Genomic DNA, 16,050 nt, shown 5'->3' on the forward strand with positions numbered 1-16,050 from the left:
AAATATTTTAGTAGCATCCATCTTGACGAAGTGCAAGTCATTATATTCCAACATTTAAACCATAGTACAATCAATCAACGTCACTAACAAAAATATCATATTTTCATCGTAACATATCAACCTGCCAATTTCTTTCTCGTCCAACAACAACTGGCTTCGTCCGATATGAACAAAACAGAGAGTTCTGTTCCAGCACCCCTACACCAGTGCCCAATGACTTAAGCCTAGTGCCTAGCCCCGAGGCCACTGGAGCTCCTGGATTTAAATCCACAGTAGTGCCCGATGGTCCATGGTTGGCACCTGTCACTCAAACCTCTGAATATTTGAACACTATAATTAAATTTTCAGTGAATTTTCAGTGAGTGTCTATGTAATGAGTATAAGTTCTTGGGAGAACCACATCCCAAAAGCTAGCTATTGAAGTGGGAGAGCCCAAGTCCTTATAAGGCCTCCCCTTTGAGGTGACCTACCCGATATAGGACTCATTACATTATCACCCCTTATGAAAGTCGACGTCCCGGCCGCTCTCACCACCACGACGGGCCTCACCACCACTCCCCGGTGGGTCTATCCCCGGCGGGTCTACAACCACCGGTTGGCCGGCTCTCAATGAAAGCACCATTTGTAATGAGTATAAGTCCTTGGCAGAACCACACCCCAAAAGCTAGCTATTGAAGTGCGAGAGTCCAAGTCCTTATAAGACCTCCCCTTTGAGGTGACCTCCCCGATGTGGGACTCGTTACAGTCTAACGATACCGAGGAGTCATCCAACGCTAATGCAAAAAATAGAATGTTACCTATATAAATAAGATCCAATTCAGTCTTTTGAGAAATAATTTACTCTTCTCTTCTATCAAATGCATATTATTAGTTTCCCTCAAATTAAGCTATGAAAATCTCAATTAACCAATTTGATACATAATTAACCAGATTCACTAATTATACAATCAATTCATATATTACCACCATCTTTCACAAACCAACCATCATATTTAAACCAATTCAACCATTATCAAAAACCAATTGTCACACCAATTCCTCATACTATGCACATCAACCTATTCAATTCCAATCACAAACATGTATATAAATTTTTGGGTTAAATATGTTTTTATCCCTTCACTTTAAGTGAATTTTTGAATTAGTCCATTTCAAAACTTTAGAGCAATTTAGTTCTCAATCTTTCGAAATATGTAAATTCAGTCTTTTCAATCAAATTTTGTTAAATTTATTTGACATTTTAAGTGCGTTTCATAATAGTATTTGATTTAACATTAAAGTAAAAATGTGTCAAATAGTATAAACAACTCAAATACAATCCTGAAATACATACGAAACATTGAATAAATTTAACAAAATTTGATTAAAATGATTAAATTCACGTATTTCGAAAGATGAAGGACTAAATTGGTCTAAAGCTTCGAAATAAACTAATTCCAAAATTCACTGAAAGTTAAAGGACCAAAAATATATTTAACCCTAAATTTTACTACCTTTACTTACCTAGTTTCTCAATGCAGCCATAGTTTTTCTTTTTTATTCTAAAATTTGATTATTCAAATTTATTGAATTTTAGTTACATTTTCCTATCGATGTATTAATAGCTTTTAATATTAGCCATAAGTTATTTCTGATAAGGGTTGACGTATACTTTTCCAAGTCTTCCCCAAAACATCGACTACTTTCTGCTTCTTTTCTTTTACGCGTAACCTTTTTTGTTTTAACATTTTTATTGTTTAAAATTATATAATGAAAAAAATACTTTATCTACTTTGTGTACTATTGTCAACAAGAACTGAATATGTATAATATGCCAAACAAAATAAGATGAAAATAAATTTAAAACTATTGCAAATGAATTTAATTTTTATGCATATCATTAATTAATATAAATATTTTTTATCGTCAATTTATTTTTAAATAATTTCAAATATGATTTTAAAAATATTTTCTACAATAATCAACAACTCCACATAAAGAGCGATGAATAATAGGTGCTTACCATTTTGTTTATACAAGACGTATGAAATATCAATTTTAGACTTTTTTGCATTGGCATAATTGTTTTTTTTGTTTTGTTCTTACAAAGTCGTATAAGGAGGGACCATGCCACTTTATAGAATTCCACAATCACTGTTTAACCTAACGTGGAAGACAATTCAACAATATATTTACAACAAATTTGAATAAAAAATAAATATTTTATTTGTTAAATTTAAAAGATCACACATACTCTTATCTAATATTTTAAACATAAAAAAATTAATTTGATCTGGAAAAGATAAATTGATTTATGGTCATGATAAATAAGTTTTCAAGCTTCTATTTAGTCTGTTTTGTTTTAGAATACTTGCAATCATGTAATAATAAAAAATATTTATCGATTTCACTTAAGAAAAATATGTATGCTGCTATGCTATAATTGCATTTTTATTCTTTCGAACAAAATAAGGAATTAAGATTCGTGAGGTGATGAATTGTTTCGTAAGAAAAGTCGCCTTTTTTTATTTTAATTTTTTTTAATTTTGTAATTAGAGACTGAAGTCGTCGTCTCCACTTCTATGGTACTTTGTTTGGTGAGTTAGGGATGGATGAAGTGTTATATATATGGTTATAGACAGAGCTAAACTCACAGTGCCATATTGAGTGTGTTTGTTCAAATACCTTCCTTTGTGACAATGAGGAATCCAGTTGGTCTCAAATTCATGATGTTTATGGTGTGTTTGGTGTCGCAGGTTGTTTATGGTGAAGAAGAAAAAGTAAGATGCATAGAAAGAGAGAGGGAAGCACTTCTCCGATTCAAGGCTGCCATTGTAGATCGCTATGGCATGCTCTCTTCATGGACCACTCCCGACTGTTGCCAGTGGGAGGGAATTCGCTGCAGCAACCTCACCGGCCATATTCTAATGCTCGATCTGCATGGAGAAGTTCATGAAGAAATTACTTTCAATTTTTACATTGAATTTGAGTCACGACGTTTTATCAGTGGAGAGATCCACAAGTCGTTGATGGAGTTGCGACAATTACAGTATTTGAACCTCAGTTCCAATTCTTTTCCAGACACTAATATTCCACAGTTTCTTGGCTCTCTTACCAACTTGAGATACCTCGATCTTTCATCATGTGGTTTTGACGGAAAAATTCCGATCCAATTTGGCTCTCTTTCTCATTTAAAATACTTAAATCTTGCTAATAATTATCTGGAGGGTTCAATCCCTCGTCAACTTGGAAACCTCTTTCAGTTGCAGCATCTTGATCTCGGCGGCAATGATTTGGAAGGGAATATACCAATTCAACTGGGAAATCTCTCTCAGTTACAATATCTTGATCTCATTGTCAATGGTTTGCAAGGGAATATACCAAGTCAGCTTGGAAACCTTTCAGACTTACACGAACTCTATATTGGAAATGGTGGTCTCAAAATTGGTGATGGAGGTCAGTGGTTATCTAATCTCATTTCTTTAACTCATCTTTACATATTCAAAATATCAAATCTTAATAGTTCTCATAGTTGGATCCAAATGATTGGTAAGCTACCAAAATTAAAAGAACTGAGTTTACAAGATTGTAGCCTTTCTGATCATTTTTTCCTTTCGTTGAGGCCATCTGAATTCAATATTTCTACTTCCCTCTCAGTCCTTGATCTTTCCCAAAACACTTTCATATCACCAATGATATTTCAGTGGGTGTCAAACTTCACTCCCAGCCTTGTTGAGCTTGACCTTAGTAGTAATCTCTTGGAGGGTTCTGTACCAAATCACTTTGGTTTGGTAATGAAATCACTTGAGCACCTTAACCTCTACTCTAACAGATTCAAGGTTGAAGTTTTCCAATCTTTCATGAATATATGCACCTTAAATTCTTTAGACATGGGTGGAAACAATTTGAACCAAGGTCTTTCATCAATTCTTCGTAATTTGCCTAGTTCATGTGCTAGATATTCACTACAGGAATTGGATCTGGCATTTTGCCAAATCTATGGTTCTTTCCCAGATTTCTCCACATTCACAACTTTGAAAACGTTAGATCACTACAAAAAAAAAGTTATATAGCATAGGTCATTTTACGGAGGTTAAAAAGACCTCCACAAATAGAGAACAAATAGAGATCATATGAGCTGATTATGATAAATTTTTTAAAAGTTGATAGCAGAGGAGGTTTTTTATTTTTTTTGAGGAGGTTTATAACCTCCGCAAATTGCAATACATTTTTCTTCGAGCAAAGACACGTGTTCCTCCCAAATCAGAAAAATTAGAATGAAATTTTCAAAAACCAATCGAAAACCTAAGTTCTGTGTCGTAGCCTCCACCAATCGAAAACCTAAGCCAACCATCGCGTGCAGCGATCTCCGTCGCGCCGTCCCATCTCCGTCGCGCCCTCCTATCTTCGTCGCGCCATCACCGTCACGCCGTCGCGCCATCTCCGTCACGCCGTCGCGCCATCTCCGTCGGCGTTGTCTTCTTCGCTTCATCTCAGTCGCGTTGTCTCTGTTTCCCCTTTCTGTCGTCGCGCCATCTCTAGAGGTTCCTTGTCCATACCTTTTATGTTCCTGGTTAAGATTTTATGTTTACTGTGTGAGGTAGAAGTGTTGGATGTTATGTTTTGTTTTTTCTTTAACAGGCGATTCGGACATTGCTATCGAAGGGTGCTGCCTCCATTTCCTATCCTGGTAGTTATTCACTTCTCTAGTAGATAACATTAAGGTTAATTTTCCTCTGTTGGCTATTTTATGTGAATAAAAGAAGAAGATAAAGTGAATTGAACTTCTTCATTATGTTTAATGATGCTCACAATTTCTTTATTTGGTATTGAAAATAGCAAGTACTCTGTTGAATTCAAAAATTCAGATGGTAGAAGAGTTGATAACGTTGTTTATAAAAATGTAAAAATAAAAGACTAAGAGTAAAATACCAGAACGAAAACAAGCTGAAACACCGTGCAGGTTAAGTATCGTCCCCAATATGAATCACTCAGAAATGCTCCGATCAATGAGAACATGTAAACAGTTCCTATCCACTTACTGACATTATTAGCAGCACTCACATTGTCTTGTCCAAGAACTCTGGTTAGGAACAGAACCAAGTTCACTCCCACTCCAAAGAAGGCTAGTGTAGCTAGTGCTTGATTCACTGACAACAAACCAAAAGTGCATTCAGTCACGGATTATCATATACAATGGATTTATTGACCCTTCTACTAACAACTGTAAAAGTTATATTTGAAACTATTTCTTGAAAATTGAAAAGTGAATTAATCGATCATTTGTTCAGTACCTAGCAAGAGGCTTGCAACTTTCGCTCCTCCTATTTTCTTTTCATCCGCTCTGCTACTTCTCTCCATGACAGATTCCTCTCTGTAGCTGCTATTTCCTTCTGTTACCTATTTCAAGCAAATATCATATACAAAAGTAAAAGACAATTAACTTTCCATTTTTTCCCCATAAATATCAAAGATTTTCTAGTGCATGTACTTAGAATCAATGCATCGTACATACATATACAATCAGTTATTTTTCACCATGTCTATTACAGATTTTGAAGTCAAAAGTGGATCTATGTGGACAGTGTAATTCAAAATTTATGGAATCAGCGTTGAATTATTTGACACGTTAGACACCCTGTACTTTTAGACGTGTTAAATATGAGTGAGAGTTGTTCAATACATGTGTAGAAATAATTGTATGAATATAATTGTAAGAGCTAAGGGTTTCACTTTCATATGTAGCGACTAAGGATCCACATTCAATTCATATCTTAGTAAATGATATTTCCTGTAAGATTCTATCTGATTTGTGTTCCTTTGTTCTTGCTTAATTCTTATAATTAAAAATTTTCATGACAAAAGGTGATTTGGATCTTCTTTTTTTTTTCAAATATGGTTGTGGTCAAAAACAAAAATGATGGAATGGGATTCTATATCCACATGAAATGTGGATTGAAATCACTTGTTCCAGAATTGACAATTATTTCATGTAGCCTACCATTTTTCTTCCTGCACCATATCATTTTACTTAATTCCAGTTTCATCCTTAACTCTTTGTCAGCTAGGGAAATAAGAAAAGAATGGTGATTCGTCCTTGGAGAAGGTTGGTTAGTGGTTGCTGCGGTTTAGCATTGTTAAGCTGTTGAAGGAGCGTTGTTGGTCTTTGAAGAAGGAGATACATCGCTGCAGGTAATAACCAAGTATTAGGCCTTTACTAAATTATTAATAATAAAAAATTAAAATTACATAATTTTACGATAGTGTGACGGCCTACAAGCAATTCATCAACACCAACACGAAGCATTTTGAAAAAGCAAGTCGAAATGTAGTCCAAACTGTAAGAATTGAAAAAGCATTAGTTTTCAACTGGTCCAATTGTAATGAATTTTGTTACTAATGAGTTGAATTTATCTAGACGTTGTATCATACAACACGAAGCCTTTTGCTATTTGATTGAACTATTTGCTAAGCTTGAATATGCTGATAAAGTTTGGAAACGCTTTTATCATCTTTTAACACTAATTAATTGATTAATATATATATGTCAGCAATTGTAAATGATACTTATATAATATGCGTACATGTCAGCAATACATATATAATATTATTAATATTCACTCATCATCATATCATTTACTAAATTAAAATCATTTCTGAAAATAATAGCCTTTGAGATTAAGCAGCATGATATAGTAATAATTATCCACCATATTATATATACTTACACATGCATCACTCCAATCATAAAAAAAAGTGTGTCGAACATTTCCTAACGAATTAATCAAATATAATTTACTTTTTTGAATAGTCTTTTTATAATACATTATGTGTATCTTTATTAGTTTCTCCTTTCAATTTTAGAGCACATTAATTTACCATATTTCTTATTTAGTTATTGGTGAACCATATTTCTTATATTCTTCTATGTTTTATAAGTGTTTGTGTATTTTATAAAATACTCATTGTCATTTTGTTTAGGTATCTATTTCAATGGATAAATCTTGGATTGTTAAACCTCGGAATACAATTGAATACTCAATTGGTTTAAAAAAATTCTTAGATTTTGCTTTTGAAAATGGGGCTGTTGGAGATACAATTAAATGCCCATGTCCCAAATGTGGGTTTATGAAATGGCAAACTAGAGGCGTAGTTGAGGAGCACTTGATTTTAAAAGCATTTCCCAAAAATTATGTTATATGGAATCTTCATGGTGAGAAACAAATAGAAGATATTTCTAGTAATGAAGATGATATACAAGAGGCATTTCATTATGAAAATCCAATGGAAACAATGATCAATGAAGCATTTGGGCACTATAGGCAAGAAAGTACTAATCTAGGCAGAACACAACCATTGGGTGTAGATGATGTTTTGAATGAAAGGCCAAAGGAGGATCATAATGAGTTTATTGAGTTTCTCAATGATGGAAATCAAACATTGTGTGACGGGAGCAAGTACACAAAATTAGAGTTTGTAATCAAATTATATCACATCAAGGTTTTGTGTGGATTAAGTGACAAGGCAATGACTATGATCCTAGATTTGTTAAAAGATGCATTTAATGAAGCAAACTTGCCTCTTTCTTTTTATGAGGCTAAGAAAACCATCAACAAACTTGGTCTTAACTATACCAAAATAGATGCATGTCCGAATGATTGTATGTTATATTTAAGAGATGATGAAAAAGATTTGCAAACATGCAAACATTGCGGTACATCTAGATGGAACCCAAATAAGAAAAAAAAGCAACCTGCAAAAGTTTTGCGTTACTTTCCATTGAAACCAAGATTGCAAAGATTGTTTATGTGTTCTAAGACTGCAGAGCATATGAGATGGCATTCTTTAGAGAACAAGGATGGGTTCATAAGGCATCCAAGGGATGGTGAGGCATGGAAAACATTTAGTTTATTGCATCCTGAGTTTGCTTCTGATCCTCGAAATGTTCGTTTAGGCCTTGCTAGTGATGGTTTTAATCCTTTTGGTACTATGAGTTCTACTTATAGTATTTGGCCAGTGTTTTTAATTCCATACAATCTTCCACCATGGATATGTATGAAGCACACTTCATTGATCCTATCCATGATCATTCCAGGCAAGCAAATGCCAGGAAATAATATTGATGTGTACTTACAACCCCTTGTGGATGAGTTACGTGAGCTATGGAATGATGGTGTGGAGACCTTTGATTCTTCATTGAATGAAACTTTTAGGATGCGAGTAGCTCTTATGTGGACAATTAGTGACTTTCCTGGCCTAGGCATTTTATCTGGTTGGAACACACACACAGGTTTAGCTTGCCCTACTTGTAACTTTGATGCAAAACCTTGTCGTCTTCCTTATAGTAAGAAGTGGTGTTTTATGGGGCATCGTCGCTTTTTGAGTAGAAACCATAGATTTAGATTGAATCGTGTTCGCTTTGATGGAAGCACTGAAACAAGGAATCCACCACTAAAATTATCAGGATCTGACATTTTTAGGCAAGTTGAAAATATTAATGTTACATTTGGGAGAGGAGTAATTTTGGATGGTAGAGGAAAAAGATCTAGAGAAGAAGTTAAACAATGGAAAAAAAGAAGCATTTTCTTTGAACTTCCGTATTGGGAGTCTAATTTGTTACGCCATAATTTAGATTTCATGCATATTGAAAAAAATGTATTTGACAATTTGGTGTATACTTTGTTAAATGAAAAGCCTAAATCCAAAGACAATGTAAATGCTAGGAAAGATTTAAAGGAAATGGGCATAAGAGAGGATCTTTGGCCAGATGATAATGGAAGATATCACCTTGCTTTGTTTTCACTAACTCGTGATACCAAAAAGTTGTTTCTCAAAACTTTGAAAAATGTTATAGTACCGGATGGTTACTCAAGTAACATTTCTAGATGTGTTGATGAGGTGCATCAAAAGATATCTGGGCTAAAAAGTCACGATTGCCATATTATTATGGAGCAATTACTACCGCTGGCAATACGTAATTTGTTACCAAACCATGTCACTGCAACCTTGGTGGAGTTTTGCTCATTTTTTAAAGTCCTTTGTAGTAAAAGTTTAAATCCACAAGAACTTGAAATGCTTCAAGATCGCATTGTGCTAACACTTTGCCACTTAGAGATGTTATTCCCACCATCATTCTTCACAGTTATGGTTCATTTAACTGTCCATCTGGTGGAGGAAGCAAAACTTGGAGGTCCAGTTCATTATCGATATATGTATCCTATAGAAAGGTAATGCTTAGTACTTTCTCATTATTATAGGGAATTAGGTCATTTAAAGACCTTTGTACGAAACAAGGCAAAACCAGAAGGTTCTATAGCTGAGGGATACTTAGCTGAAGAGTCTCTTACCTTTTGTTCTAGATACATTGAAGATATAGAGACAAGGTTCAATAGACCAAGACGTGTTTGTGATAAAACAGGTGATAATGAGCCTTTTCTGTCATCTATCTTCCCACAAGGTGGGAAGCCAGTAGGAGGTTCCTCGAATTTTACTTTAACTCAGATGCAAAAACTACAAGCCCATCGATATGTGCTTTTAAATTGTGCAATAGTCACACCATTTGTTGAGTGAGTAATCTACATTAAGTGTGTGATTTGTATTTAAACTAATTAAATTATATTAGTCATGTTGTTTGATTATATATGTAGTGAATTTAGACAACTAATAAAAAGAAGTTCAAGGGGAAGACGACCTTCAACCACTGAGATCGAAACTAGAGTGTTTAAAGAGTTTGTTGATTGGTTTCAAAGGCGGGTGGGTTATCAAATAGTACACTTTCTGTTATTTACTATGTTTTCTTTCAATTATGGCTAACATAACTTCTTTATTTAGATTATGAATCCAGAAACAACAAATACAATGTCTAATGACTTAAAGTTTCTAGCACGAGGTCCATTGGAAAATGCTAACAGATTTACTGCGTACAACATCAATGGGTTTAAATTTCGAACATTGAATCGAGATGAGGGATTGAGAACACAAAATAGTGGTGTGTTTTTAACATCTAATACAGCTTGTGTATCAAGCAGTGTTGACAGGAACTTAAGGCAAGTAGACTTATCCTATTATGGAAAGTTGGAGGATATCATTGAGCTTAATTATTATGGTCAATTCAAAGTTGTTCTTTTCAAGTGTAAGTGGGCAGATACTACACGAGAAAGAGGATATAAAAAGGATCAGTGGAATTTTAATTGTGTTAACTTTGATAGACTAATTCATATTGGAGATCGTGAAGAACATGAACCTTATATTTTGGCATCTCAAGCACAAATGGTATATTATGTAGATGATGTGGTCAATAAAGGATGGAGTGTTGTTGTGCATTTAAAGCCAAGAGATTTGTATGAAATGGGAGAAATAGTAGAAGAGGTATATGAAAATGAGCCATACCAAGATCAAGAGCTAGAGAAATTTTATAGTAATGACAATGAATATGTGCAATTGGCTACAAACCATTTAGATGGTGATATCCCTGACTCAAATGTATGAGTTGAAAAAGTAATTAGTAATAAATTTTTTCTTAAAGGTAATGATTTTTTATATTCAAAGTTATTTTCAATGCATGTATACTTGACTCATGTTTGATTTTTTAATGTTGCTTCCTCTTGTCAATTTCAGGTTAGGAAGGACATATATATAAAGAACCTATAATAAAAAGTGTACTCTTTATTCTCTGATTCTCTTTCTTCTCTAGTTCTCTTTCTTCTCTGGTTCTCTTCACAGGTTATAACTTATATACAGTTTCTTGCACTTCATTAAGTATGATTTATGTTATCGAATATATTGATAATTGTTTGTCATTTCCATAATTGGTTCTTTGTTTTCTTTGATGATGTAAAAAGTTTATGTATCTATCTTTTCCTTACTTTCTGGTGGATGTGCCTCCCTGCAGGTGCTATCAAAGAAGCAATCAATACATTAAGGAGCAATAATGTTAATGCATTTGTTTTGGACCTAAGAGATAATAGGTGATTAGGCAATGAACATTTCCCATTATGTACTTTGAATCACTAGTTTATGCATAGGTCACTCCATCATTCTTATCTTTTATGTCAGAAGTGTTCAAACCATATTATCAGAAACACCTCGTAATATCAGAAACATCAGAACCCCTGGTTGTACTGGTAAGTCTTGCTTTCCTCTGTTGCATCAACATCGAGTAAAGAGTAGGCTCAAATGCATACTAGAGAGATATGATAGTTCTTATGGTCTCGTAGGTTTTTGTGTGCAAGTTCCTTAAACATGATTTTACAGAATTGCAAGTTGTGTTTGGCATGAGAAGCATATTTCGAGAATCAAGTGGCATTGAACAGAGATGCAGGGCTATTAATTAGTTGGGGGTGTTTGAGAATTCCATTGACTCATTATATCACAGTTAAAATACTCTCTCATGTCAAATTATCTCCATATACTGAGAAAACTGAAATTATAATTATCACAGTACAGAAATAAGATAGTTTTGTCTAAGTGGGTATGAGAGAGTCTCAAACAGAACTTATGGAAATAAGAAAACAATCATCTATGCAATTCTATGGGTCTTCATGACTTCTGAATTATGAATCTATGGAACTAATAATGTCAATGTATATACAGTTTCAATTAAAATTAGAGACCAAAGATCCATGCATTTTATAGACAAAGCCTGCTTCAAATTAATTGCAAGACACTGGTTGTAGAATTCTGCTACATGTCAGATCTATGCATCTTAGTAGGAACCTAAAAGATTGAAACATAGATTTAATTCCTAAAATCATCTCCCTTGCTAGTATTTACCATTAGTAATCAGAAAAACCTCAATCCTCAAACATGGTTGTAAAAGGAGAGGAAAATAATGTCATATGAACTAGTTATTATTACCTCTGCTATGCTTTTACCAGAGCCAAATGCACCTGAAATATTTCCACACAACAAACTTAGGCAACTAAAATAAACAATAATATTAAAAATGCCAGATTCAGTACTCCCTGTTGGCAAGTTATGGCTTGTTAGTTGCTTACCTTATTCAGCTTTGTTTCTGCAGAAACATGGAGCATTCTTTTTTTCAGCTTTTCTTTCATCAGGTTCATGGCAGATTTGTCCAATTCCTTCTCAGTTCTTTTTTCCTCCTTTTCACATTTTGCACTGAAATTCTCCTAAGCTGATTTGCTTCTTTGAAACAGCTCCCCAAGTGAAGTCTTGTGTTCTTTCTTTGCTGCAGCAGTTGTTTCAGACAGTTCAATAGTTGTTCCAAAGAGATATCCCTGGAGTGGACAAATTGCAGCACCATTTCCATTTGGTTCTGCACCTTTTATTGGCTTTCCACTGAGTGTTATTATCTGGAATTTATCCAGTAACTCGTTGAAAGGTGCCATACCTTGCTGTATTGGCCGTCTCTCACAGTTGCAAATTCTGTAAGTCAGTGTAATCTAAACCTCTCTGCATAATGATATTAATAACTTTATGATTCATTTTTTCCTCCCTGTCTTGCTTTATGCATCTCTCCTCAACTGTGTTAACTGTTCTCTATATTCTGTTTCTATTCTATCCAAAGCAGCATTCTGTTTATATTATACCTTGTAACATGCAGACTAATTATTCGCACTCATGGATTATAGTAGGGTGATAATTATTCGCACGCATTTTGTTTCTATTATATGTGTACTTTTGTAATGACAAATTCATTGCATGTAAATAGGTTTGAGGGTACTCACCCTTGGATTTCACTTGGTTTTCCTGTTGTGTTCCCCCATGCTGAAAGTGATCAAGCTGCAGGCAAGTCTCACCCTTGGATTTGATTTTTCTAAATACTATCTAATTTCCTTGATTTAGAACTTCATACATATTAAAGAATTATGGTCACTGTTTTGTATGATAATCCCCATGCATTCTTTATATCTAGTTTTCATTGTTGTGATTCACTTTTGGTTTCTCATAAATATATGTAGCCATGCCAAAGGTGAAGCGTTTCTCATAAATATTTATCTTTTATAATTTCAGCAAACCGGTGATGCAAATGAGCCCGAGTCTTCTATGGGTACAAGAGGATCATCTGGTGGTAGCAACATTTAGGGTGTTGATGATGTTTTTTAGGATGAAACTATTTTAGTGTGTTATGAACTTTGAATAAGTATGGATTAAGTTGTAATTGTTTCAATTTAAATTGCTTTTATGTTAATATGTTGATTTTGAGAATCAAAAGTTCTAATGATATATATTTGAGCACTTTGGTTGAAGTATTTGATTGAAGTTTACAAAAAATATTGTTGATGTAAAAATATAAGTACCTCAAATGATGACATACATTGTCAAGTATAATAGGAAATTCTAATTACAAACAAAATATTGTTTTTTTATGAGATTTGAATAATGCAAGAAAAATACAGTATTAAATCTACAAATTAAATAATACAAACGAAACAGGTTAAAATTTTTACAGTATAATCCTCAAATTGAGGAGGGTATTAACCCCCACAAAAAAAATGAAAAATAGGAATTTTGGAATCAAATAGGTTTATGGAAATAAAGGAGGTTTTAAACCTCTACAAAATATTAGTCATGAATAGGAGAGGTTATAACCCTCCATTAAAAAACTTCCACAATATAAACATGATACCAGGGGTTATAGAAAACCTCCACAAATAACTTGTGGGGAACCTAACTATGGAGGTTTGAAAAACCTCTACAAATTATTTTGTGGAGGGTAAAAACCCCCACTAAACGAAATTAAAACCTCCACAATTTAGCTTTTTTTTTGTAGTGGATCTTTCTAGTAATCAATTATCTGGGAAGATACCTGAAGGCATATTACCATCTCGATTGGAGTCATTGTCACTCCCATTCAACTCTTTAGAAGGTGAAATTCCAAAGTCATTTGGAAATACATGCACCTTACGCTCATTGGACATGTCCTCTAATAGATTGAGTGGAGAGTTTGCATTGATATTTCAAAACTTGTCTGGATGTGCTAAAAACGTGCTACAAGATTTGAAGTTGGATGGAAATAATATCAATGGTACATTTCCTGACCTTCAAGGATTTTCAACCCTGAAAATATTGGATCTTTCACGAAATCAATTAAGTGGAGAGATACCAGAAGGTAACCAATTGCCATCTAAGTTGGAGTCTCTCTCAATTCAAGCAAACAATCTAGAAGGTGGAATTCCAAAATCATTTGGCAATGCATGTGCTTTGCGGTTGTTGGACTTATCAAAAAATAGCTTAAGTGAAGAGTTTCCGGTAATAGTTCACCACTTATCTGGATGTACTAGAAATTCATTGGAAATCTTAAGTCTAGCCATGAATCAAATCAATGGTACATTACCTGACTTATCTATTTTCTCATCTTTAAAAGATTTAAATCTAGCTGGAAACAAGTTAAATGGAGAGTTTTCTAATGATATTCAATTTCCACATCATTTAGAAGAACTATATCTGCAATCAAACTCCTTCAAGGGTGTGCTAAGTGATTACCCGTTTTCTAATATGTCAAAGTTAAATTCATTAGACTTATCTGGAAACTCTTTATTAGCCTTGACATTTTCTCCAAACTGGGTTCCACCTTTTCAGTTAAGGAATGTAAGACTCCAATCGTGCATCCTTGGTCCAACATTCCCCAATTGGTTATACACACAAAACGAATTTATGGATTTGGACATTTCAAATGCTGGAATATCAGATAAGGTTCCAAAGTGGTTTTGGACTAAATTAGCATTGCGAAAATGGATTTCATTGAATATTTCATCCAATAGTTTATATGGTACAATCCCATATTTTCCAACAAAGAATCCTTATTCTTCTATAATTTTGGGATCAAATCAATTTGAAGGCCCTATTCCCCCATTTCTTAGAAGTTCCATATTACTTGATTTATCCAAGAATAAGTTTTCAGACTCTTTTTCATTTTTATGTGTGGGTAATCCAATTGGAATATTATACCAGTTAGATCTTTCAAATAATAACTTATCTGGACAAATTCCTGATTGTTGGAACAATTTCAAGTTATTATCATTTTTGGATTTGAGTCAAAATCAATTGTTAGGAAAGATTCCTACTTCAATGGGATCCCTCCTTAATCTTCAAGCTTTGTTTTTGAGAAATAATAACTTAACAGATAACATTCCTTTCTCCTTAAGGAATTGTACAAATTTAGTGATGATAGATATTGCAGAAAATAATTTATCCGGAATTATCCCGGCATGGATTGGAAGTGAATTAGGAAACTTGCAATATTTAAGTTTAAGAAAGAATCATTTCCAAGGAAACTTACCATTGCAGATTTGTTTCCTAAGAAATATTCAACTCTTAGATCTCTCACTAAACAAATTGTCTGGACTAATTCCTAAATGCATAAAAAAATTTACTTTAATGACTCAAAATCCATCTTCAGAAAGAGGCCATTGGTATGAAGTTGAGACTGCACGTTTTGAAGGTCCTCAATATTATGATTTGAATACATTCTTGACGTGGAAAGGCTCAGAACATATGTTTAAGAATAATGGATTGCTACTTTTAAAAAGCATTGATCTCTCGAGCAACTACTTTTCAGGAGAAATTCCAAAAGAATTTGAGATTTTAATTGAATTGGTTTCATTGAATTTGTCAAGAAACAATTTGAGTGGAAAAATTCCTTCAAATATTGGTAAACTTACATCACTTGAATTTTTGGACATTTCAAGAAATCAACTGGCTGGTTCAATTCCAATGAGTCTTACTCAAATTGATCGACTCAGTATGTTAGATTTATCACATAATCATTTAGTTGGTGAAATTCCTCAGGGCACACAATTACAAAGTTTCAATGCTTCAAGCTATGAAGATAATCTCCATCTTTGTGGACCACCACTTGATAAATTGTGTAATTTCGAATTATCACCAGAAGAGAAAAAAAATAAAATTCACGAGGATAATTATTCCTTTTTCAACCGTGAATTTTATATCAGCATGCCATTTGGATTCATTATAAGTTTTTGGGTGGTAATTGGATTCATGATATTCAGAAGTTCTAGTTGTTGAACAATTTATCAGACAAATATTAGTATTAAAAAATAAAGATGTTCTGTAAAGCACTGAATACAGCAAAAGGTTACGAGATAA

The 16,050-nt window shown here is 33.7% G+C and overlaps 3 protein-coding genes across 31 annotated transcripts; all 3 read left to right on the forward strand.

Moving 5' to 3' along the window:
• The first annotated feature begins 2,483 nt into the window (after positions 1–2,483).
• LOC146887241 (uncharacterized) lies at positions 2,484–13,190 on the forward strand. 29 transcript variants are annotated; one of them, XM_085672346.1, is made up of 9 exons: positions 3,444–4,523; positions 4,621–4,669; positions 6,044–6,171; positions 10,597–10,946; positions 11,035–11,102; positions 11,999–12,038; positions 12,138–12,368; positions 12,653–12,729; positions 12,955–13,190. In XM_085672346.1, exons 4-9 carry the CDS (start codon positions 10,747–10,749, stop codon positions 12,963–12,965), a joined length of 627 nt encoding a protein of 208 aa, XP_085528472.1. In that variant the 5' UTR covers positions 3,444–4,523; positions 4,621–4,669; positions 6,044–6,171; positions 10,597–10,746; the 3' UTR covers positions 12,966–13,190. The 29 variants fall into 29 exon arrangements, 4 of the variants coding, with proteins under 4 accessions (XP_085528472.1, XP_085528473.1, XP_085528474.1 ...); XM_085672347.1 differs by having other exon boundaries at positions 3,445–4,523; positions 11,038–11,102; XM_085672348.1 differs by having other exon boundaries at positions 3,445–4,523; positions 10,597–11,102; positions 12,176–12,368.
• Positions 6,178–9,665, forward strand: LOC146887242 (uncharacterized). Its single transcript, XM_085672342.1, has 2 exons — positions 6,178–9,206; positions 9,237–9,665. The coding sequence occupies exons 1-2, from the start codon at positions 6,973–6,975 to the stop codon at positions 9,547–9,549; spliced, it is 2,547 nt and encodes an 848-aa protein (XP_085528468.1). The 5' UTR covers positions 6,178–6,972; the 3' UTR covers positions 9,550–9,665.
• A 545-nt stretch (positions 13,191–13,735) lies between the features above and the next one.
• LOC114181233 (receptor-like protein EIX2) lies at positions 13,736–16,050 on the forward strand. Its single transcript, XM_085672343.1, has one exon. The coding sequence runs from the start codon at positions 13,861–13,863 to the stop codon at positions 15,967–15,969; it is 2,109 nt and encodes a 702-aa protein (XP_085528469.1). The 5' UTR covers positions 13,736–13,860; the 3' UTR covers positions 15,970–16,050.

This window comes from Vigna unguiculata, chromosome 4 (assembly GCF_037176805.1).
Source record: "Vigna unguiculata cultivar grain cowpea cultivar isolate G323 ecotype 2 chromosome 4, ASM3717680v1, whole genome shotgun sequence".
Lineage (NCBI taxonomy): Eukaryota > Viridiplantae > Streptophyta > Magnoliopsida > Fabales > Fabaceae > Vigna > Vigna unguiculata.

Coding starts and splice junctions, on each gene's coding strand:
- LOC114181233 (XM_085672343.1), top strand. CDS start 13,861: ATGTCCTCTAATAGATTGAGTGGAGAGTTTGCATTGATATTTCAAAAC.
- LOC146887242 (XM_085672342.1), top strand. CDS start 6,973: ATGGATAAATCTTGGATTGTTAAACCTCGGAATACAATTGAATACTCA. Junction 9,207..9,236: donor TATATGTATCCTATAGAAAG/GTAATGCTTAGT, acceptor TCATTATTATAG/GGAATTAGGTCATTTAAAGA.
- LOC146887241 (XM_085672346.1), top strand. CDS start 10,747: ATGTTATCGAATATATTGATAATTGTTTGTCATTTCCATAATTGGTTC. Junction 11,103..11,998: donor CAGAACCCCTGGTTGTACTG/GTAAGTCTTGCT, acceptor TTGTTTCTGCAG/AAACATGGAGCATTCTTTTT. Junction 12,039..12,137: donor TTCAGCTTTTCTTTCATCAG/GTTCATGGCAGA, acceptor TCTTTGAAACAG/CTCCCCAAGTGAAGTCTTGT.